The sequence below is a fragment of the Pocillopora verrucosa genome, chromosome 6 (assembly GCF_036669915.1).
Source record: "Pocillopora verrucosa isolate sample1 chromosome 6, ASM3666991v2, whole genome shotgun sequence".
In the NCBI taxonomy this organism is placed as follows: domain Eukaryota; kingdom Metazoa; phylum Cnidaria; class Anthozoa; order Scleractinia; family Pocilloporidae; genus Pocillopora; species Pocillopora verrucosa.
Window position 1 is genome coordinate 18887360 of NC_089317.1, and position 24794 is coordinate 18912153.

General features: G+C 38.5%; 2 protein-coding genes across 6 annotated transcripts; both read right to left on the minus strand.

Moving 5' to 3' along the window:
- Positions 1–501: 501 nt before the first annotated feature.
- Positions 502–16173, minus strand: LOC136281498 (A disintegrin and metalloproteinase with thrombospondin motifs 3-like). Of its 5 annotated transcripts, XM_066167894.1 has the most exons (9): positions 16046–16173; positions 12014–12102; positions 7550–7634; positions 6681–6735; positions 5824–5846; positions 5118–5184; positions 4319–4635; positions 3854–4025; positions 502–1085 (listed from the first exon to the last, which is right to left on the minus strand). In XM_066167894.1, the coding sequence occupies exons 3-9, from the start codon at positions 7583–7585 to the stop codon at positions 1078–1080; spliced, it is 678 nt and encodes a 225-aa protein (XP_066023991.1). In that variant the 5' UTR covers positions 7586–7634; positions 12014–12102; positions 16046–16173; the 3' UTR covers positions 502–1077. The 5 variants fall into 5 exon arrangements, with proteins under 5 accessions (XP_066023991.1, XP_066023992.1, XP_066023995.1 ...); XM_066167895.1 differs by lacking the exon at positions 12014–12102 and having other exon boundaries at positions 16046–16137; XM_066167896.1 differs by lacking the exon at positions 7550–7634 and having other exon boundaries at positions 504–1085; positions 16046–16172.
- Positions 16174–16554: 381 nt separating this feature from the next.
- On the minus strand, positions 16555–24546 carry LOC131797595 (uncharacterized). The gene is made up of 8 exons (XM_059115232.2): positions 24034–24546; positions 22375–22582; positions 20931–21241; positions 20490–20618; positions 20064–20335; positions 18475–19629; positions 17983–18250; positions 16555–17686 (listed from the first exon to the last, which is right to left on the minus strand). Exons 1-8 carry the CDS (start codon positions 24178–24180, stop codon positions 17303–17305), a joined length of 2874 nt encoding a protein of 957 aa, XP_058971215.2. The 5' UTR covers positions 24181–24546; the 3' UTR covers positions 16555–17302.
- Positions 24547–24794: the final 248 nt, after the last annotated feature.

A 24794-nucleotide genomic window follows, 5' to 3' on the forward strand; every position in this document is an offset into this window, starting at 1 on the left:
CCATTAAACCTGTTACTCTGCCATCAGACCAAAAAAACAACTTAAATAATTTATTTAGGCGAAACACTGCGGGGTAGAAACAAGTGAATGCTTGGAAGGTCCTGCTGATCTGATCAAGAGTAGAGAAAGATCTTCGAAAAAGATTAGATTCCCTATAGCTGGAACGTCAAAGGTTTTTTGCAGCCAGAAAAAAAGTTGGAGAGACTGGAAAGGAAGTAATTTTACGACGGACCGTAGCATTTGGTTCTCAGTATGGTATTGGGGTGTTTTGTCTAACTGAGGCAGGAGAACAACAAATTGGTTGGGTCACTAGGTCAAAAGGACCCGTGTAATTTTGAATGCTGTTGGAAAGGCCTGCGACTTGCCAAACTTTCTTGCCAAAATTGACAGTGCAAGTGCCAAAAATATGGGAGACAAGTTTAACAAGATAACAATTTTTATAATTTGTGGAGCTTTATGAAATAGTTAATACACGTAAATAATCATGTTATTTTTAGTTGATTATGTGGAAAGTTTATGGATAGTTTCATGAAAATCGTGTCTCTTTTCTTAATTTAAAAATTTATGTCACTATGTGTATATTCATGATCAGTTTGCTTGATGTTAGGAATATAACCCATGATGTTTTCCTGGCTATTTATTAACTAGCTTTGACTGTATAATTTAACAATAACTATTGTGGTAATTCTGTCTCAGTATTTTTAGCTAAATTGATTTGAAATATGGATATTTTAGATTATGGTGACTTATGAGCATACCAAAGTAACCGAAATGACTGTTGTATTTATTGCAAGGGAGTCTGTAGACATTTTTAAAGTTTATGGAAAGAATTTTGCTAACTTTGGTTTTATCGCTTCAGTCAAATAAAATCGCTTTAAGTCGCCTGAAGTCGCCTTAAATCGCCTAAAGTCGCAATATTTTTGGGCCAATTTTGCTAAAGTCGCCTTAAATCGCCCAAAGTCGCCTAAAGTTGCGACGACTTAGGGCCCAAGAGTAGGCCTATCACCAGAACTGCTTTCAGCTGCTCCCCTTCCTTGTGCAGTGCTGCACCACAGAACTGTACAGCAGAGGGATAATTCAGTTTTCTGCATAAAAAAAACGTAGCGTAAACAACCTTCATTCATAAAAAGGATGCATATATATTCTCTATACTGTTATCCAAATATTTTTTGATACTGAGTTGATGACGTAAATTGGCCACCGTAAAGAGTTTAAAAGCTGATGTTTCGAGCGTGTTAGTCCTTCGTCAATCACTCTGGTGGGCAGTTTCTTTTGTTTTTAACTGAATTTTTGCTTTTATCAATTCAGTGTGGGCCTCGTAGAGACTCGATCTTTTGAAGGCAATTTTGTAAAAATTTACGCAATGCACCGGGCGGAAAAGTGTTGAAATATTTAAAGGTATTTCATATAAAGGAAAGCACTTGGAAAACACTCTAAGTGCGTAATCTAGTATACCGAAATACTTTTTCAAATTATGCATTTGCAGCGTCTCCCGTCTTTGAACACAATGGTGGTAATGTACAATTTTACGGCAAACCGTTTACCATCTAAGCAATGTAATAAACGTAGGGTGTATACAATTCCTGAAATTCCTATCCATTATTTCACGAATCATTTGACGTTTCAGTGTTGACAAATTTTTCGTATTACGTAAGTAAAAAACATTGAACTTCTCTCAACGGACTCAACGCTGCAAGGAGAATCTTTCTCATAATTTACTTTTTAAGAGACGAAGTTACCGTCTAAAATTCAAACGTTACTGTTAGGCTTATTGGCGCCTTGATAACCTATTAAATAGCTCAAACATACTGAAAAATTTTTTATCTGTTTTTGTATATCTTTATCTGTGAGCCACATCTGACTAAACAAAAACAGAGAAGTGTAGTTTGATGGCTTTTTTTCATGAATCTAGGATTTCGGGAATCGATATAAACTACACGATCACGCATTAAGTAATATTTCTTCTTCTAATGATTGATACTGGAAGAAAATAGTAACGGTGTCATGCTATTTTATGTGTCCGTTATAAAAATATTTGTATTCGCATTTAGCTCACGGGTAAAAATCCCGTGAAAATTGTTCAAAAGAAATATATCACAGCAGTTATTTTATGACAGCCACAAAATACTCAAAACAAAATCAAGAAACTGGTGCAGGACCTCAAGGCTCCTTTGTTCAGGACGATCTTGTACATCTCAGGTTTGAACTTTTCGTGGGAACAAGTGCTGAAGCTTACATAACCTATTTTGAATTTAATCGCTGTACTAAACTTGTGTGTTCAACCCTCGACGAACCCCTCCGATGTAGCGTCACCCGAGCTTGTCAGTAGTAGCCGATGATTTCCAGCGTCCATGGTTCGGCCGGATATCTTTTCTTGCCTGTTTGACCGTGAGAACTCTGACTACAGAATAGTTTCAACGCAGGGGGTTTTAAACATCGTGAGCAGCCATGGAGGACTTTCCTGGTAAGTAACTGTGTTTTCCTCCTTTTTCTTTTTTAGCATGGATATGGCACGGATGTTTCAAGATCCCCTTCGTTGAAACTATTCTGTACCCAGAGTTCTCACGGTCAAATAAGTAAGCAAAAATGTCCGGCCGAACCATGGACGCTGAAAACCATCGGCTACTATTAACAAGCTCTCCAGCATAAAATAGCTTTCACGAGACCACCAAAAATTATACTATACCAAAAATTCAGCGCAAATGTTAGGTGTTGTTTGTTTATCATGTCCCCGAGTCCCTGCGTGTCCCCGAGTCCCACGTCCCCGAGTTCCAAGTCCCACGTCCCCGTCCTACTTTTAATCACAGCCCGAAAGAACTCTTGTAACTTTGAATCTAAGAATAGAAGAAGCCTTCCCAAATGAAGTTGAGGTGATCTCTGATCTAAACGAACTTGTTTTTCTTATGAACGAACTTTCAAGGGACTTTGACAGAATTTTCGAGGACTCTGAACGTTCTACGTTTACTGCACCATCGTCCCTAAACGATCGTCTTTCAACTGTGGCTAGGAACGGTTTAGTTGGCAAACCAAGGCTACAGATCTTACAGCAACAGCTGCAAACTCTGCACAATGACACCGGTTTTCGTTGGGCTGATATCGGAAGAATTCTTGGAATCTCCGAAAGAACTTTGCGCCGTCGAAGACATGAATTTGGGTTGCCAGTCGGTGTGGGAAAGAATTTCAGTGATGTCTCCAACGATGACCTTGACGAATATGTGAGGGAAATTCTTGAAGTGACACCAAGCGCTGGTCAACGCCTGGTTGAAGGGGGCTTGAGGCAACGTAAACTATATAGCGACATAACTAAAATCCTGTGGACCCCCTCCCCCCTTGCGACTATTTTCTCTCCTATACAGGCAGTAGCTATGCACCCCATAATGCCAAGGGTCTGTAGTTGGGTGTTCTAGCCGCGCACTCGCTGCTGTATATTTTGCGATATTCAGAGCAACAGCTGTATGCATGTGAACCACGCAACGGCGTTGTTTATAGTAAAATAGTTAGCATATTTGAACGCATATGATGAAAAGTTGGGTATATTTAATGGAGTCTAAAAACGTGTCAAGCACCTTGAGATACGCTTGATTCTGGAGCACATCTCTCTTAACCCTTTAACTCCTTAGAGCGTATGACATCTAGTCCCTACTCACAGTATTACCTTTGAATCAAATGTAAAGCTCAAGAGAACAAAGGAAATGATGACCAATTTAAGAAGCTCTCTACGGTCCCAAAACTCTTCATGTCAATACAATATAAGGAGATCAGTAAGGAGACTGTAAATACTGATGTTAAGATGTAAAGGGTCAAAAGGGAAAACAGTATTCATCAGAGTTAAAAAAAAAAAAAGCCTCGTTACCTTCTTTTACCATGTGCATGACATCATTTTTGAGAGAAATGACTTCTTCTTTTACAGATCTTCTGTGAACGAGATGAGGCGTTGCATCTTCACTGCTGGTCACGTGCTTAGCCAAATGCGCGGGAAGGGGATGGACGAAAAGCGTGTCACGTGATGTTTTCACGATCCCTGTCTGATGGAAAAAGAGTAACTTTAATTCACTCCATTTCAATTTTTCCTTTTGTGCTTTTATTTGACTGATTTTACTGAATCTAAATTTGTGTTCTTCTTAGTTCATCCACCGTTCAGTTTTTGTCGGCAGTTATTCTTTCCAATTGCACATATTAATAAATTAGCGTAATTCTGGCATTCTTTCTTTAATTCGGTCGATTTTTAGTTAGTTTTTGCGTCATCATTACTTTGGTTATTTCTCGTTTTCGCTTTTCAATCAAAGCCAGAGATAGCAAAGTAAAACGAGAACCTCACCAGTCCACCATTGTTGCTGACGGCGACCGTGGAGCTTGGATCGGAGGCGACATGTCCGAGATAGTATGTGTTTTCTGGTACTGGATATGACGTCATGGAACCGTCGCTGTTCTCACGGAGAACCTTGAGACCCGGAGATATTAAGTGTTCATTCCTCTTCAGTTTTAAATGAAGGTTTGATCCGAATGCATTCAGTTTAAAAGATGAAAAATCATCCAATCCAAGGCTACGTTTTGCTCTGGCGGGATGCAGGGAATATGACACAAACTCTCCTTCATCGTTGGATTGGTACGGATTTGAGACTTCATATTCAGGAACTGTGGAGGGATGAAAGATCGAAATTGTTTAAAAGTAACAGCCGGACGAAAAGACACACGCACCAAAGCACGTATAGACAGGCAGACAGACAGACAAACGGACAGACAGAGACCTATGAACTGACCGACAGACAGATATACAGACTGGCAGAGCAAGGCAGACACACAGACAAACAGACACAGACAAATAATAAGAAATGGTTGATGGTAATTTTGCTACCTATGTGGAGCACAAACGCATGTGGTAAGATAAACGGAAGAACTTCGATAAAAATTGTCGAAAGACAAATATAAGTACAGGGCAAGAATATTATACTTAAACTTTAACCATACCAATTAATCCTTATAAATGAACTATTTTAGAAGTAAGGACTGATTGAGTCATCAAATCAGTTCAATAGCCTAATATTTAGGTTGAAAGACATACAGACAGACAGGATGAGACGTAGAGTGGGTATGAAGGACAAACAGCTGTTTCCTACCTTTGTTATGGTCGTCCACGTTGAAGTAATATTGAATCTCTCTCTTTGTCATGTGATGATGAAGTTTCTGTTGAAAAATCAAAAGAAATAAGTATGAAGACAATAACATGGAATTATCGTTTGACCATAACTGGTTCTCTTGCTTTTGTTTGTTTTTTCCTTCCCCATTTTTTCCTGCTCTGCGGGATCATTGGCGTGCAAAAGAGTATCAAGAATTTTAATTCTTAATGTTCCTAATGAAATTAAAATTTCATCAGTCTTATCACTAACCACGCTGCCACCTTTAGTTATCACTCTTCGCACAACGCCCTTTTACATAGGGCGTAAAAACCACAGATTAAGTTAATACATATCAAAAGGTTCAAGTAACAGCTTGGAATATCAGTGATCGTCGTAAAATTAACCTTTGGTATCAGTGTCTTAAAATATACTATACCGACGACTTTGAATCAGCAAATTATCAAGAAAACCGAACTAAGTCAGAGGTAAGTGATGTCGGGGAGAGAGGAAAGGGGGAAAGAACCTGTAATGGACTTCAGCTAGTACATGGGGATCAACAATATTCCCGGTGGCTTTATTCCACAGAAACTGGTATGAGCTTAGGTAAGATGCATGGGCAACTGGGCCAGTAGGTTGACTCTGTCAATGCTCGGCAATGTAAATAACTTGTTGAGAATAACTGAGTAAAACTTGCTGTATTCATTACCTCAGTTGGCCCGCCGCTTACGTCTGTGCATAGGAAAGAAAAAGTACAAATAGTATTTAGCTGAATGGGTTTTAAACCGATTAACAGGATTAGCCGTTATCAATAAGGTTACATCAACTTCTTACTTGCTGCGTCTGTAAAATGGTGCTTTCATATTAGCAGCTAATGAGTGAAACTTTCCTGTGAATTGAGTTGGGACAACCACTCGCGCGTGCATGCTTTTCCTCGAGCTAAGTTCCTTGTGTCACATTTAAGTTGTGCGCGCGTTCGCTCCATCGGGTTGGCATTGTGGTCAATCCTTTTTCGCTGGAAAAGTATGTCTGGAAACTATTTTTTTGATGTGAAAACGTATTCTCACAAAATGACGGTGATACGCTGCTTCTTGTTGAGGAGAAATTATCCAAATGTTTATGGTCGAATATCATGTTTCTAGGCTACAAACTCATTAGTAGATTTAAAAAGATGAGTGCCAGAATTGCATCATCAAATGCTTAAGTTTCATTTCTGTTATACAGACAACCCTTTCTTCTCTTAATGGAGAACTTCGCGTGATATTTATTAAAAAGCCTGAGAATAAAGCGTCACTTTTCCCGTTCTTTTGCGTGCGGAGGCAATCGCGGTACCAGTGGGATAAAACGTGAGGGCAAGTTTCCTGCGCTCATCTGAAAACGCTAAGAAAGATGCCCGTTCAGGAGACATTGCATGACTGACCTCGTGTCAAATAGGCTAATTAGTAAATTTACGATATATTTTAAACTAATTGCCGATGAGTTTTGTATTAAAGAAGACACAGTCTAATTAGTGTCAAACACGCTAATATACGTTGAGAGAAATGGTGAAACAAAGTTAATACTTACAAGTTCGAAGCAGTATAATCAGAGTGACGGTGCTCCATACTAAAAGGGAATCCATCTTGTGTCAAATAATGATTAAAAAAAAAATATCAAGCATTAATATCATCCTCACTTCTGCATATATGAGGAGGAGTAATGGTGCGAGACAAAAGGTTAGACATGTTGACTGATCTTAGGCGAGTCGTGTGAAGTTTAATGTTGACGTGTAAAGTTTTTGTGTCATCATTGGCGGAAACTTTTATACAGCAAGGCTAATAATCGACGTCGCGCAGCTATTTAAGGCAGTTGTTTTCCTTAACTTCCTCGGAGAGCATTCATTATTTTGGCAATGTTTTTTTTTCCACTTTGATAAAGCATTCTGGCTATTACGACCATAAAAGAAATAACTGAAAATCGATAAACGACTGAGTAACCGTTTTACATTAAACATTTTTTCCTTTCTGTTTCGCAGCTGAAATTTATTTTCAGTAGGAATTACTTCGAGAGGATTTTACACGATCGCAATGCGATAAGCTCTGATACCTTAAAAAAAAATAATGTGTTCTTTCCCAATGGATGCAGGAGACGTTTCAACAATATTTATTGGAAATTTTCCGGGAGTTCAGTTTTAAATTCGCTCCTTTGTACTTTTTTTCTTAACAAAGTCTATTCTTTTCACGGGACAAAGATAAGATATTCACAAAATGAAATAATGAAGGATGACAAAGAAAACAGTCAATAGAAAAGATGTCCAGCCTTTGTTTTGAGTTCCACAGCTAATAAAGTAAATGTCGTGCTGTCAGTAACACGACGTGAATACGACAAGAATTGATAACAATGAGAGTTGGATGCAGATTTTGTACGCATAAAGAGTGACTTTTTGTATTCATTACCTTCGCTGGGATTTTCAAGTTAAATCTGCTTGGCATAGAAAGTTGCTTCACCAAACTTTAGCTCACTAAGTACGATGTTCTCTTTCTAAAAGAATGGAACAAAGTAATTTTAAGGATCTTATCTCTTATATTGAGCTTTCTGTTCCGGTAATGATGTTTGTTTTACGTGGCTGTTGTAATTTGAAACGGCTTATGTCAAGTTTCGAGTTAATCGGATCGGTTTAAGACCAAGCTTATCCAGAAATAAAGTAGAACAAATTAAACGGAGTTTGAGAGAAAATTTGGGGCGTTATCTCTTAGCCTTTGGGGAAAAAAGGTGAAATAATATTAATTTAGGGCTTTGCATCTGCAAAGCAAACATATTTAGCGTTGGCTATGTTCCGGCTGTTAGTAAAACAAAACGTTATTTGATAATTGAACAACTGAGATTTACTAGGGAACATTTAAAAGGTCAACAAGGAAGAAAAGGCTTGATTATAACAATTCAAAGCTACAGTATAAATGTTGAAGCAGTTTATCTTTGTTTCCAAAATCAGGCATATCAACCCCGCGGGAGATATTTCTTTAAAACGTGACTTTTTTAGGTTCTTACCAGACTTTTTTCATCTTTTGAGAAAAGTTCCGAAATAAGAAACATCTTTCTGTACTACTTGTCTTCTTTGAGCTCAATCCATGTCACAGTTTTTCGTTTGGTTTTGTTTTTTTTTTCGGCAAATTCCAAGAGGAAACTGCTGCAGGTCTTACAATAGGGACGCTTACATAAAAAGCTACAAAGAAGGTTTTCTTTACAGAATATCCAAATAGACGGACAAAAATTAATAACTAAGAAAAACAAAGCACAGTTTTGTTGCATACACTGTACGCCTTCAAACAGCGCCGGACGGAAATAATTGCAGACATTGGTAAATATTGAGAAGAGTATTTTAGACACATTTGTGTCATATTCTTGGTGAGTTTTGAAATGTATTTTGAAAAAATTAGAGAGTTCATACCATACCAGCTATCAGATGTCCAGCTTTCCAATTCTCGTTGTTGAGAGAAACAGGAGGTTTACAGACCTCAGGAAAAGTAATGATGGAGAAGTATTTCGAATTTTGTTTGGCGTGCTATAAGTACCCTGACCTTATAGGTCTCGTGGCATTGAATTACGTGATAGTGGGCTCATTTGCACATGGAACGAGGCGCGAATTTCTCACGCTAGCTCAAACTTGAACGGAAATTGTCGTATCATCTGTGATATATTTGATATCAGATGATCCTCAGCTTCCGCGGGTTAAAAGCTAAAGTATTGTATTCACGACTCTTTATTAACACCCCACTTAATACATATACACAATGATTGCTTTCTAGCTGAAAACCCACGCTTAGTTAAGAGAGGTAAATGGGGACAACGTTATTCAGAATTTACTCTTACAGAACATGGCCGAACGTAAATAAGCCTTGAGTAAAATCAGAGGGCTTACGAAAACTCAGGCTGAAACCTCTGAGATGTACAATAGCGAATTATTTCCAAAGAAATATCATTGAACTGTTATCAGCATCTTTCCTGATAGAATAAAAAAGTGTGTGGTGATACGAAAGATTTAAACAAATCTTGATTGTTTTTTCCATTAGTGCCGGTTTCCAATTTGATGTACCCTTTTCTTTTCCTTTCCTCTAAATTGAAGAGACCTACACAAACGAAACCTTGGAACACACCTTAAATAATACCCCCATAGACACAAAGTTCTTCACTTTCACTACACAAAAAAAGAACAGTTTACTTCTTTACAGAGAAAACGAATTAAGTGATTGTGATACCGATTGTCATCACATGGTGACATGTATGCACACAAGCTTTCAGTTGAAACTGTGCGTGATAACTCTTGCTTCGTCTGCTTTTTACACTGTCAACTGAATTGTTCTTTTGATTATATATCAATCTTCGACTTCTTCCACCCCAGGTATTTTAAGTAACCCTGAAAGAATATTCTCTTCTCTGACCCCGCCCTAAACAGCAGGGAATGGATAAATTTATCTTGTTTAAGTGCTACCAAAAGTGATCCTTAATGGATCTCATCGTGCCTTTTTTCTCAGTTTCTTAAACAATTTTCTACGCCACAGAAAAAATTTTTTGGCATGTAACTTTTGATAAAAAACAACGCTTGTCACAAAATTACTCTACACAAAACATTTCTCATAGCTCAATGTTTCAAAATCTTCAGTCCTATATGTCTCTGGAAGGTCAGAAATGAACAATTATGGTAAAAAATCATTATTCCCATCCCCCAACATGGACAAGAATAGTACAGAAAAGTATTCACTTCAATTTAACATTTTGACCGAATGCCAACAGGCAATGCATGTAAAAAGAAAAGTGCACTAGTGTCTATGATACATGATTCTATCACAATGATTAAAAAACAAACATTGTTTGTACTTCAGTATCTTCTCTGTGAAGCTGAAAATCTCCGAAAAGCCGGAAATGGTCTTAAAAGATAGGAATAGAATGATGAACCTTATTACGCCTGCCTCACCAAAAAAATTTCTGTCATCGGGACGTAAAGAACTGCACGCAATATTTCATGCACGGAATAAAGTGTAGTTGCAGCGCAAATAAACTCAAGTCCATATTGCAGTGAAGTGGGGATAAAATTAAACCCACGTCTTGTCAGTATAAGGTTTTTGCTCTGCTTAAAAAGCTTTTCCTCTCTTTTCTTCTGAATGTTTTTTGTGTATATGTTTGTTTTTTTGTTTATATGTTTGTTTTTTTGTCTTTATTTTGTTTTCTAGCGCGAAAAGTTGCGTTTCGGAAAATTGGATGCGGAATCAATGGAGAGGAAAAGGTTTCTTTTCGCTCTTCTTAAGCCGAGTCTAATCTAATATCGTTTTCCAAACTCGATAAAGGAAGGTTATGCTTTCACAGCTAACATCACATACTTTGCTCACGTTGTTTTTATTGTTTGGTTTAAACAGTTACACCCCTTTTGTGTCTTGGATATTTTAGCTTTTCAAATCATAAAGTTCACGTTATCCCGACAACAAGGGTATTTGATTCTTCTTCGAACTCGAATACGTGTTTAAACTGACACCTCACGCAAAAAAAAAAGCCGTGACAATCACGATTTTCCCGCGATCAAAAGACTCTCTGTAGTTATAAAACGGTGAGTCAAACATGGCGCTTGCCACTTAAAAAATCTTACGAAATATGTTTAAAAAGTCCAAGATCCTACCTGTGAAAGGCCTCAAATGGTCAGTTATGCTCAAATATCATTATTCCGGACCCCCAACATTTTAAAGGAACACCGAATTTTCAATTTAATTTTGATATTATAATTGAATTCTGAGAGGGCATGCAGGTCAAACAAAACGTGCAGTGGTATGCATGTTATCAAATTCCACCATAGCTGCAGTGATCAAAAATAAAATAAAATAAATAAATAACGCGAATTCTCAGCTTCTCTGTCAACCCGAAATTCTCCAAAAAGCCGCAAATGCTTTCAAAAGATAGAAAAAAATATGATAAACTCTACTATGCATGCCTCGACCAAAAAAAAAAAAAAAAAAAAAAAATGGGGCAAAGATGGAAAAAAAAGCTAGAAAATCCGTGTCATTGGGACTGTAAGCATTGCTCGCGATGTTTTAGGGAATAAAGTGTAATTACGTGAACAATTTACTTTCCATAATGAGATAACGGTCGGAATTTGTCACAGAAGTGGTATTCCTTTTATTTCCTCCGCATACTTGTTGTGGTGTCTTTTTTTCTTCTTTCTTTTCTCGGAATGTTTACTCGTTTATTTATTTGTTGTTTGTTCGTTTTGTAATGATGAAAGTGGCTTTTCGAAAAACTGGACGCGGAATAAACGGAGAGGCAAAGTTCCTTTTCGCTACTCTTCGCTCGAGAACAGTCTCCTAACGCAAAAGGGGTCCTTGATCGCACATATTGCGTGAAAGAGTTCGAACAATTCTCGCGTATGGTGGTCAACTATAACAGCGATGTGTCGATTTATGTGTCGAGGCGCGGAAAATTTGGTCTCAATATTTCAAGTCACACCTTACACACCAGCAATTACAAAAAGTATACTGTAAGCTATTTCTACAGAGAACACGAAACCTTGTTTAAATTGATAAATCCGCACAGAAAAGCTAAATCATTTTTAGACTACCGTTGAGTATCTCACGGAATCGAACCCCTGGGAAGCGGTGATGACAAGGAAATATCCAGTCTTATTTACGTTCCCAAAAACGTCGGGTTGCTCGCTCGAATTTAAAACGTGTGGTGATCAATAGGTTTCTCAACGTTCTTGACTGGACGGAAGGAAGCGTAATTCTTTATCCTTAGTCAAATGTTAAATGTTGTCAAACGATATTTACAAGGGACTTCAGCTTTTAAAAGCAACACAGCATAGAGATTTCATGTTCCTTAGCGACAAAGTATGCTTTTGGGTTTTTAAAAGCTAGGTATTTCTTTTTTCTCAGACCTACCGTTATTGTGTTTTCTTGTTAATGAATACCAGCTGTAGTGCCTTCTTCATGAAGCTCTTTTGACTGTCCTTGTGTTGTATGATAGTCGTCTATATATAATTACAATGTCACAGAAATTTGATACAAGTTAGTGATGACGATTGAGTGTGAAAAATGAGGTTTCCCGTTGTTGCGAATTGTAAACTTTGACAGCGGATATGACAGAAATTTAATATTAAAGGTAATGATTGTGACGTGTGTTTGAAAAGAACGTGACTTTTCTTGGTCACGAAGGTGAACTTAGATGCATATTCCGGCTGAATCTCTCTGAGATGTTACGAAAGTGCCGGAAGAACAGAGTCATACAATGCTAGAGTGTTAAGTATGATAATAATTCAATTACTCGCGGTAAGTATTGTTATAAACGTGCCGTTCAAGATACCTGAAAAAATGTAATTAACTATAGAGAACATTATTCATCTCCTCAGGAGATTTCGAGCTCTAGTGTGAAACTGACGAACATCCCTGTAAGAAAAGAGTTCCTAAACCAAAGAAGACAGATCTGGGATTAGCCAGTTCATTTGACCTTGATAAAAACCGTTAACGTCTCATTATAAATAATCTGCTTGAGAGCATAATCTGTGATGTGTATCACGAAGCATGACAACGGGAAATTCCGTCGTTCTTTTTTCTTCATTCTTATTTCCTGAAAGCGTTTACAAACTTTTAGTATTTCGAATCCTCTTCTCGTGCTCTACTGATGCGATTTTTGCTCTCTGAGCGTGCATTGTGGCGTTGGTATCTGTGTCCGGAGGATATTTGTTTATGAAGCTAATTTAATGAACGCTAAACGGTATACCTACATTTCAACTTAGTAATGGTAACGAGTCCTCTTTAGGTTGGCGATAGAGCATCGGAACCGTGCGAAATCGAACGTCTTTTAGGGTTCAATTCCTCTCAGGTGACATAGACGTGATCGTTAAAAAAATAATCATCTTCTTTACTCTTACTCTGTGCTGAAAAACCAGTGAGCGCGCAAAGGGTGAAGGGATTAGGCAGGAGGTTGCGGCGATACAATGAGTAAATAGTTGATCTTCTCAAATTAATCGCAACCAAATTCAGTTATCGCAGAAAAAGAAAAAGCCGAAAAAATGTATCCAGCGGAATTGAATCGCTACTTTCAAATGAACTACGATGCCGTACTTTTCATTGAAGCGAGGCAATTTTTTTTTCTATTTTCTTTGCTTCCATCAAATGGCTTCTAAGCTAAACTAGATTCTGTAAGGCACCGGTATAGCTCAATAACAATCGAAACGTGACTTTCTACAAAATTCTTTCCCTGCGATGACCTTTCTTCCTGTGAAGTTGTTAAGAACAATTCGTTTCTTCTTGTCCGCTTGTTAACGCATGTTTTATTTCATATATCTCTTGACCTGATTGTGCTATACATTAACGAAGTTAAATCGCAAACATTCTGTTGCACTGAGTATTAGAATTTACTACACAGCAATAGTTTTGTGAACTAAAAGCTCATCAATTGCATGAAAATATGATAAGAACGTCACATCCCACATTCACATGTCCGTAAAAAAGCACATGCGGTTGGTAACGCTCAGAGAAAACAACAAACATCGTTATATTGGTGACAAATAAATAGTACTTTTTGGTAAATGTCGTGTGTTATTAAATTTAATGAATTAAATGTTTTAGCAGCAGACGATTACTTCAGCGTAAATTAAAGGAACTCAACTATATGTTTTATTTTTAAAAGTACACTCGGCCGGACACGGATACGGAGTTTGTTTGGGTAGCCTGTGGTTATGTTTGGTAATGTTACTGAAACAGTTGAAGTCCACATTGAAGGCATGACTTGAACCCATACTTCTTCAAGTCAATATTCACGGGCGCTGAACCGTTCATCTTCTGCTGCTGATCCTTTTTTAAGCGCAAATGAGGGGAAAGCTTGTCATGTTCAAACGCAACGATAAGGACGACGGGAAGGGTTCCTGCTTATCTCTCCCGCGCTCCTCCTTATATAAAGATGAGATGACTGGCGCCGGCATGGCTTGGGACGAGTCAGACCCAGGCGGCCTAACCTATATAAACTAATATGGGTCAAATTGAAGATGACGTTTTCACATTGATAACAAGGTTTTTTTTAATCATTATTGTTGTCATGCAATTGAAAGGTTTCTGTTGAGATATGATGAAATGAAATGCTTTTTGATCGTGCAAACCTTCGCTTAAAGTGCCTATGACACGAATTTTTTTTGCGTAGATATTTAGCTTATCATATGTACATGTACAAACTAGAAAAGAAAGAAAAGTTTCAGAAATCTTAAAACTCGGTTTTTTCAGGCCCTAAAGTAGTCTTATTTTATCTCAAAAGTGTCTCGTAGACCAATAACGAATTAGCGGGTGATGATGTAGAAAACTCTGAAAACTCTCAATCGACTTTTGTATCAGTCAGCGTTGAAATGCTCTTGAAATAATATCCGACAGCGATGTATACCTACCTTCAGCAAGCTCTACCGAGAGTTGTCATACATTGTACTCAAAAACTAGCGAAGAAATGGAAGTTGTGAGTACGGTTCAGCCCTACGAGGGAGAACCGCATGCATCAAACGAAGATTTCGACCAAGACTGACCATGACGGTTTCTCGCCTGCGGTGTTTAGGTCAAGATTAGAAAAAAAATTCCCGTTACTGAATGTTTAGTTTGCTGCGTTTGTGTTTTGTTTTCTATGGCAAAATCTATGTTAAGAATGGGTAGCTGTGTTCATTCCTGTTGCCATAACATGCATCGACTTTCACTCAGCACTTGTTTTCACCGCCATCTAATTCAATATGCCTGTATCCGCCGGAGGTTTCGCACTGTTCAAGCAACAGGATATCGGTCAGCTAAGGAAAAGGCTTGAACTACATTACAAATGGTGTATTTTTGTTATTAAAATACGATGGAACTACAATTGGTAGGATTTTCATACGATAAGAAAAGCGCAGTATGACAAGGAATATCAAAAGCGCAGTTTGACAAGGAATATCAAGCGCGTGAAATAAACAACAATAAGGAGCTCACCATTTTTTCGCTTGCGAAATGTCAGCTGGAAGGAATGTTGAAAAATCGTGTACGGTGTGGGAACAGGCCCCTTGATCAGCATTCTTTTTAGCTGAATTCATTGGTTATCTTCCTTTGATTTGACCAGTGGTATGCGTTCGTAACAGGCATCTTCGAAGCCGCTACGGAGCATAAGGCCGACGACATTGAAGAGTAAATCTCCATGATGTCGACGATCAAAACGCGTCCATTTTGTCCATACAGCGAAATCCTTTGGAAAGTAGTGTATAGCAATACCTGTTATATGTGCATTACCCTTGTAGCTAACATCATTTGGCGCTCCGGCCTCGCAATACTTTCGTTCTTTCTTCTAGATTTCTCCTTTCTCCACCATAGTCAGCGATGTGTCTTCATAGTTTTGAACGTCACAGCTATGTAACATGATCGTTGTGGCCGCGCGCTAAATGGGGACACTTTATGGCTGCCAAATCGTACTTTCAATACACAAAAAAATGGCGGAGAACTCGCTAGGCGCTAAGGTCGATCATTTCTAATTTTAAATACAGCTATTAACCACAAAATGCAAAAGAAAATCTCGTGTCATAGGCACTTTAACACTAAGACCTTTCAGTACGAAGCGATTTTGAAAACATTTATTGGTGAAAAACACAGAATGTTAGTCTGGTCCGTAACGCCTCGGATGGATGGTCAGTTGCTATGCATTTTGTAAGAATTTTAAAAGATTACTGTCGCAACACTTGGTGAAATTTTCTGTCTCCTCCCACAATTTTGGTCATGAAATCCCAAAATAAAATCGATACCCATGTCCTTAGAGATGAGACAACGCTGTATTTGAACCAAAAAGGCATAATTGTGGCAGGGGTAACTTCAACTTCTGAATGATTTTGAATTAAACTTGCCGAACGTCCTCTACATGCAAATAAGCGCATGAACATCCGACAATATGAAATTTGAGACCTTTTGAACATCCCTTACCTTGGCTATGGAAAACGTCACCAAATTCTCAAGTGACTCACATCACAAACCGCAATCCACTTCTCTCGTAACCGTTTATCTTCATGAGGTATTGACGATTGGAGGATGACAATCGACTTCTCTCATGCATTCAAGAAAAAAAATGTTGTCCTTACATACTGCCTCCAGATATGTTTTGCGATTTGGTCACTTATTTGCTTTATATCCGCTTTTCGGAAGTATCTTTGTTTTGAAAACCTGGCAAGAAATGTCTTAGATGTCAATTTTCGACCAATGAGTTGCTCTAATATTGTTTCGACGATTTTCATTGTCAATGATCCACTTCAAAATTAATATTGAAAGTGATATTCGAGATGCTTTAACGTTTTTTCATAGATTCCTTCTTCGCCGAAATTTTTCTCAGTTTTGTCCAGTCTTGATTTCATAGCAACAGACTGCAAGCTGAAAATCGCCTTTAATCGTTCAAAAACGAACAATTTTAAAAGTATATTGTTAGGAGGTGTTGAAGATATTGATCAGGCCTTTATTTTAAAGAGTTCATCATAAATGTTTCAGTTTACCAATATACAGACCTACCATTTTCGTATGCAAATGTGCACGTCTCAGTTTTGAAACTAGGCTCCTAAGGCCTCTAGGCGGTTTTCTACTCACACAATTTGAACCTTTAAATACTTACACTGTCTCTATATTTCAAAGTGCTGAAATAACCCTTTCTCTCGGTTTATTTTACACATAGAGTGAGTTCCTTACGTAAACAAACCTGTAGTAATAATGTAATCAATACTGTGATCCAGAGATAAACATCACCGATAGCTGTGCATGTTGAGAACGATACTGTAGACGTTTATATTGGTAAGAAAAGTTAGAGAGCCGAGGTGGAAAGAAATTGTTTCCTTTGATGTTTTTTTTCTTTTTTTTTTTGAGTGGTACAAACCGTGCGAAAGACAAAAAAGAAACAACCTGCTCTTGCCTTTTTCCATGCCTAAATGATATATCATAATGAAGGTCTTCAAACGCAGATTTACCTTCATCCAGAAAACACTTTTTTCAGCTTTTATGGAAAATAATTTCTGTTGCCTATACATATGGTTTCTTGCCTGGCATCAGTCTACCACGTACTGTATTCTATCCTGATGCATGTTTCCTTGTATTTCACGCTTTGCTATTAACTACAACAATCAGAACGAATTTGTTATCAGTAATTCTATCTTTAAATATGAAATACGCTTAAGATGGCTGCCTAAAATTAGCCAGTGTTCATAGAGGTGGTGCGTAAACTTCCTGGTAGAGCACAGTCAACAGCTTGTGACACTCTGCCGCATCTGGTCGATTGTGGGGTTTTCCATCCCAGCAACGCTGCATTAGATCTTGCCAGCCAGTTGGAGGCTTGATCGCGTCTTGTACATATGAAGGTCTTGCACCCTCTTGGTCTGACATATGTTCCGCTTTTTCAAGGAGGGCTCTCTTACCATACCACATCTCCCAAAGCATTATACCAAAGCTGTATATGTCAGCCTTAAGCTTGTTATTGTACTCTTCGCAAAAGATCACTTCGGAGGCAAGATAGGCATCGGTTTCCATTGTCTTAGTCTCTTCAGAAAGGCGAAAACCAGAGAGCTTAACGACGTTTCTTTCTGAAAGCTATGAAAAGAGGTGAATAGTGAGCAAAGTTGTTATAAACATAAAAATATTTTCGGGCCTTTTAGGAGCTACAAGATCTCTTCTGCAAAATTGACTGGAAGCACTCGCAGTTCGTCACTCGACACCGCAACTGTTGATTAAAGAGTACTAAGCGGAATTTAACAACTATTACATTTAATTTGTAAGTCTTAATTATTTGACTAACGTATTAGATAATTCATGATGAACTGACCCTCACAAGCAGACTCAAATCGAAGCAACTGTAGGAATTAAATTCAGACTTATTTGAAACTCACCAAAATTTTCTCCAGCTTGAGTCTGCGGTGAACAATGCCCTGGTTGTGTATGAACTCTATGGCAGCAGCTATGTCCTTTGCCCAGCACAGTACATTTTTCTTAGTGGAGGTTTTTTCAGAAGATCCAGGAGTATTTTCAGGATTCTGAAAAATATGATTCATCAAGTTTTCCTCGAAAAATTCCAAAATATGGATCACCCGCAATCGATCGTCTTCCTTCAGTAATGCTGTTCCATAGAACTTGACAATAAAGGGAGAGCCAAGCTTCCTACAAAAGATATAATTGCATTGACCTTTATTCAAAATCGATAGGATCTCAAAGCACCCGAATATTTCGGCGTTTTTCAACTGCTATGTTATCATACCGATCTAACTAAAGTATCTAATTTTCTAAAGTTGTCAAATCCCATTAAATTATTTTTTAGACAGCCCTCTTTTATGTATTAACTGCAGCTATATCAGAATTTTCATTCGATACTCAGAGTAACTAACCTCAGTGTTTCTGTCTTAGAAAGGAAGCCAATCGCAGTGGATTCGTTTAATTCTTCACTCCATAATTTCACAGCCACCTGTGTTGGTTCGCTCTGTCCAGGTAACCTGAATGTTCCTCGATAAACTGAAGCGAATTCTCCATTTCCGAGAAGTGAAGTTGGATCGTCTCGATCCCACTCCAAGAAATTACTACTAATTTCCATGCTCTGTAATTCTTTAATGAAAAAGAGGGCCATCTTTTCCTTTTCTCTGACACTCATCTCTTCTAAAGGGCCATATAATTCTTTTATTTCCTTCTCAGAGCGAATCTCATCTCTGAGCTGCTGGCATAGTATTTTGTCAGCGACTATGAGCTCGCGCAAACAAGATGATACTTTCGTAATGTAAACCTTAACATCTTTGAGCTCCTTCTCCACGAACAACCAAAGCTGTTGCTCTTGAGCCACACTGCGAAGGTATTCACGGGAGGCTTGCACGATAAAGCTTTGTTTGTCTTTTTCGTATTTTCTCGAACATTTCCAATTTGTTACTTTCTCTTTAAGTCTCCTAATACCCATGAATGGGACGCTGCCAACTAAAACTGTCAGGCCGACTGGAACCCAAATTGGACTTGTCAGCCCGATCATAACTTTTTGGGCCGCGCTGAAGTCATTTGAAGACTGGCAAGTATGTGATCCACTAGCACCAGCATCCGTGATGACGGAGTTTTTTAGGTATCGGAGAGGTAGTAGACTCTTAGTTTTATCAAATCGCTGGTGGGACAATTGGACCACAGATCTGCAAGAGTAGGATAAAATTTGGTTTTTTTCTTCCCACGCGGTAATCGTGGTCTGAAGTCGCTTCATAAATGCATCTTGGATAAGATGTTCGGTCACCTCCCAACTTTCTCCAGCGTGTGGAATATCATCAAGCGTCCACGAGGTAAATTGTTCCATAACTTCGCAAGACTGGAGGTGGTTGGACAGTACCCTAACGGCGTCGTCTGCCAGTTTTCTGAAATACTCTTGCAACTCGTATTCAATTGAGCACAGGCGCATCTCAACGTCACGAAGGCGTTCAAAATGTGAAGAGACGATTTTACGATCGGTGGAAGGGCAATGATCCATGACCATTTTCATGTGGTAGGCCATACGTGAAATGGCTAAGTCAAGCCACCTGATCATGAGGGATGAAAGTATACAGACTACAAGTTCATTTTTCACCAGAATGTTTATTGAACTTATTCTTTATCATTCCATGTGGGCGATAACAAACTAGGAAGAAATTCATTGCTAAATTCATGGCGACTTTGAGCGTATCTAGGCGTTAAGGAATTCGGCTTTTACCCAAAGTTTCCCCATAAAGCACTTTGTAGTAGTACATAGAGAAGTAAACCCCACAATTTTCTATGCCTTTGCGTATGTGTAAATTATTATTTTCACTGTGCACATGAGTGAACCTCATTAAATCAAAACAAGTGGGCAACATAACTTGGTCTTTTTAATAAGATAGGAATGCATTTAAAATAGTGCATCACTTAAGGTGTAAATTGGGGCCACAATAACCCCACGTAGCTTTTTAAGATCCTCCATAGTCATAACAGAACGTACCTCCACTGAATTTGCAGCGTTTCTTTATTGCTTTGCAAGGCGGTGGATTTAACAGCATCCATCAGCGACGCAAACTCCGCGACGGCTGTGTCATCGTTTGTGGCGTAAGGCGATGAAATGAAAATGGTTTGGGAATCTGGGTCTAATTCAGGCCAATATTCTCTGAGTTGAGATAATTGGTGCCAATTGTTACATAGGAAAAGAGGAAAAATTGAGGAGGTTTCCAGATGGTCAAGACATAATCTTCTGCATTGTTTGATTGTTTCTTGCATCTAAGGACAAACGTGCACATGGAGTTGAAAATTCCTTCGCGGTAACTATAATAATTCTTATAATAATAATCATAATAATGATAATAAAACATATTTATAATCCCTGCTATGGAACAGTTCGGGTGCGTGAACTCCACTTGTCCATACAGCTTACCCTTTGTTGCTGTGCTGAACTGTCAATAACGCAGAGAACTGCGAAAGCCTCAGAAAGGTACGCCTTTACTTTCTCCTCCACGATGCGTGATTTTTCAAATCCTGGACTGTCAACTACAACGATTCTTTCCTAGTAGACATAACGATGAGAAGTAAGTGAATCTTGAAATAGGTTAAATTACTCTTTTTTAATGAGTATTTTTTGTAATTGTTGTTGTTGAAACATTTATAGACGTTTTTCTGATCAAGAAATTAAGCTACATCAATGCTCCTAAAGGGTAAGATTGCGAACGAAAACGATATATGTTAGGTGTCAAAGCTAATCCGTTCATGAACATTATGTTGCAAGACCTAATTTGCCAAGAAAATTGCTAGATGGAAGCTTTTAGCAACCCTCACCTCACAATTTACAATTCATGCCCTTGGCTTGCTAATCACCAACCTTAAGTAAGTTGTTTGGCCAAAAGATCTCAATCTTATCAAAAACTGAACCTTGGAGATCTTCATTTTGGAAAAATGAGGAGATTTTTTGAAGAAAGATTTGCTGAGAGTTCACAGCCATCTCGCTAAGTTGGATAGTCTTTGAGAAAAGGCCTGTTTTAGGATCTGCGTCTTTATAGTGTACTACCAGCCCAGGGGTTTTTCCATATCTTAGTTCGCAGATAATGAAAGAAGTGGTAAGAAAGGAGTCAGGGAGAAGTTGTTCCCCAAGAATCAGACTCAGCAACGTGCTTTTTTTCGAATCTCTTTCACCTGTCGAGAAAAGCACTGGGTTAAAAAAAATGCAATTCGTTGTTTTTAAATTTCCAGATCATTGTCTATGATGAGTCTTGGTAAAGTTTAACTTGTCAATTTCTCATTAACATGAAAAAGAGGTTCTTATCAAAGATATACGTCGTTTTTACGACCATGAAGAATCTAGACGTTAAAGGGAAACTGCCTCGAGCCCTGTTCGTCTAAAGACAATAGAAGCGTTCTTATGACAAAATAGTAAAAAAAATTCTTTACTATGGCGAAAAGTCTGGAAACATGGCAGCCACTTTGACTTATCTCCCGCACATAAAAGGGATGATACACATGATGAAAAATGTTCGTCGTGAGTTTTTATTAGTTTAAGAAATCACAGTATACACATTTCTGAAAGAGAAGATGTTTTGGGATCAAGATGAGTTAATTCAATTGAAACAAGAAAACAAGAATAACCAAAACAACAACAATAATATGCAGCGTTTCTGTCTGTCGAGTTTATAGCGTCGGCGTCGTAGCCCTACGACATAAATCGTTTATCACTCGGGAAAAGCAAATTTCTCAAAAACTCATGACAAGGTATGACCACATGCGAAGGATTTGACTTCCCAGTGGAATCAGTCTGAAAGTTGCTCTCTTGGCCAGGTGAGTTGAGCAAACCTCTTACAACGAATGAGGAGACGAGTATGGAAAAAGCTGCGTGACGTCTGTCAACATGCGCTAGTGCACGGCCCCTGTTTCTTATGTGTATATATAAAAATTAAGTTTCACACGACTTACTGCACGATGAGTCACACTTCGTAGTGAGCCGAGGAAATTCATTCCACAGATTAAACGCGATTAACTTCAAAATATTGGCCATGACGGATACGAAGGGATAGTTAAAACGGAGAATATATTGCAATTAAAAATGAATTCTGGCAGATATTAACATGAAACTGTGCAACACCTGTTGTGGCCGTAAAGTAGCTTGCGTCCCGTCTCTTGCTACTCCTTTGCAAGTTAATGGCGTAGTCCTGTGGCGGACAATCTGCCTGAGAGCGAATGGAGCAGCTGGCGGGAAACTCAAGTTACGACACGCGCACATGCTTCAACCTCTACTTAATTATGAGCCTTCTGAATTTTTTTCACCAACCAACCTGAAACAAGCACGACGTATTCCACTCTCTCTAATCTCTGTTTGTGGTAGGCCAATTGGTTCTTGAGATTTTTGACTCCCAACTCCAGAAGAGCGTAGTCCTTGTCACTCATCCTATTTAGACATGCCTCTGTGCTCACGCATGATTCTAGCAAGAGCGTTTGTCTTCTCTCGACTTCTTCCCTTGCCTCTGTCAACGTTGAAAAGGCCTGATAAGTGGAGCATGGATAGATTACATCGCTTTGCAAAAAAATATCAACACGACAATATAACTTACTAGACTTGCCAAACTATTTATCTATGTCGGTCACTCAATACTATGCAGGATTTACTTCAATGAGGTGATTTCTTTGGAATCAGCCCATTTCGGCGTGTTGACTGATCAAGCTGGCGTAGGCTCGGGTACTCTTCCTTGTATACACATTTAATTGTATAGTCGAACCTGTATTTAGCAGTCGTCCATGGAGAATGGCGGGGTAACCGTTGAATACAGGCTGACCAGAAAATGACTTGCGAGATGTTCGTGCGTAATATTTTAATTAACAGTCCAAAGAAGAGAGATAATTCTAATGTTACAGCATTTAAGGGGAATTTACAACCGCTTAATACAGGGTCACCACTTAATACTGTACGGCTTAATGACCTTAATAAAATTTTGACTTTATTGACATACTCGAGTTTAGATTTGAGTTCGACTTCGACTTGGAATTAATTATTCAAGTTGAACTACAATTTACGACGTAAACATACGCATAAAAATGCACTCAGAACTGAAATTTTAAAACAAAGTAGATTCTGCTTTACAACAGAAAAGGACAACACAAAGGAAACTGTCATCTTTATCAAGCAAGATCACCCATCAGCACTTGAATGTTAGAGGATATCGATGGGCCATTGGTTTTTAATAGAATATCAACCTCCACCCATCGAAACATTGAAATTCTTCCCATCAAAGAAGCGGAAACTATCAGAGGAATTTATTTGAAAGAGTAGGGCTGTAATTTCCAATATACAGCGATAACTAGCGCGGATGAGAGTCGTGATAAATTTGTCAACAGCCTATGATCATAGCTCTAAATTGGAGTATGAGCCCAGGTCCGACTGAAACTCGTTGAAGAAGTTCTTCTTTACAAATTTGACGAAGGATGACAAACAAAATGCAAGCTTAACATACTAAACATTTTCGCTTTCTTCGACACGAGCTCTGAATACAATTTAGGTTATGTCCATTGAACCGTGCTAGTCTGATTATCAGGTTTCACCCTCCTAGGTGATTTCGTTTTGTGATATACGCATGAAATAACGAAATGATAAATGTTGAACAGGGAGCTCTAGCAGTGTAATTAAGAAGCTTTAAATCTGGAGTAAATGTTTGGTTTGACAATCAGTTCACAACCAATAAAGTTATTGGTGGTCATTGATTTCCCTTTGGTTCGCTGTTACGTACAGTGTCTGTGAATAAACCAATTTTTAACCTAGACATATAGAATGCCGGCCACAAGACAGCTGGTCGATAATTTCGGACGATAACTTCATCATTTCTCATTACCATAGGCCCGGTATTTAAGGCTATCAGTTCTTGATAATTCAGTGACAGTATGGCAATGTCAGTGCAACCTGAGTTTGAATCAACACGCAGCCATAGATGTTTCATTCTTACCTTCTCTGATATTGTAAGTGCCCTTTTGGCCCTCTGTTTCATCTGGTCTAACGTCTGCAGCCCTCTTGACGATAAACCTCGAGACTTCATTAACTCGGACATGAGCTCAATATCGTCGATTTCATCAATGTCTATCGACGCACTCATGCTGCGTACGCTCTTTAAGATGTCTCGAACAATGAACAGTTCCAAGAAGAGAGAGAAGAAAGTAACTATACACCTCTTAGGTAACGTTCTGTTGAGCTGTTAATCACATACGGGGTTTTATATTTACGCCACTGCAGCTTTACCTTGGACTTACATTGTTACGGTTGAGTAAAAGCGGTTGTTATCGTTGAACCCTCTAGACTGTTCTCTGATGAGAAACAAATCCTTTTCTAACAAATCAGGCCGCAGTATTGATATGGATAGACTAACTGATTTCCAATCAGTGATTCCTATCGCGAGTATTACTTTTCCTCAGCTCTCAAAACTGTGTTATTTCTTTTCAAGATGAGTCTGTCAGCAACAGCTGTGGACGAGATCTACGACATCGCAGTAATGGTTCAAACAATAGCGTGTTTAGGAGTTTCGCATGAAGGCTTAAAAACATTGGACAACATGAAAAGGGCATTGAAACAGAAAATCAAAATATGTTGACGAAAAAATCCAGTTGGAATGTAAGAGAGGTAAGGGCAATAAGCAATGCGAGGGTAACTGCCATCTACGTGTCACGAATCAAGTAATAAACCTTAGACAAAATTATAGCAAACATCAACACC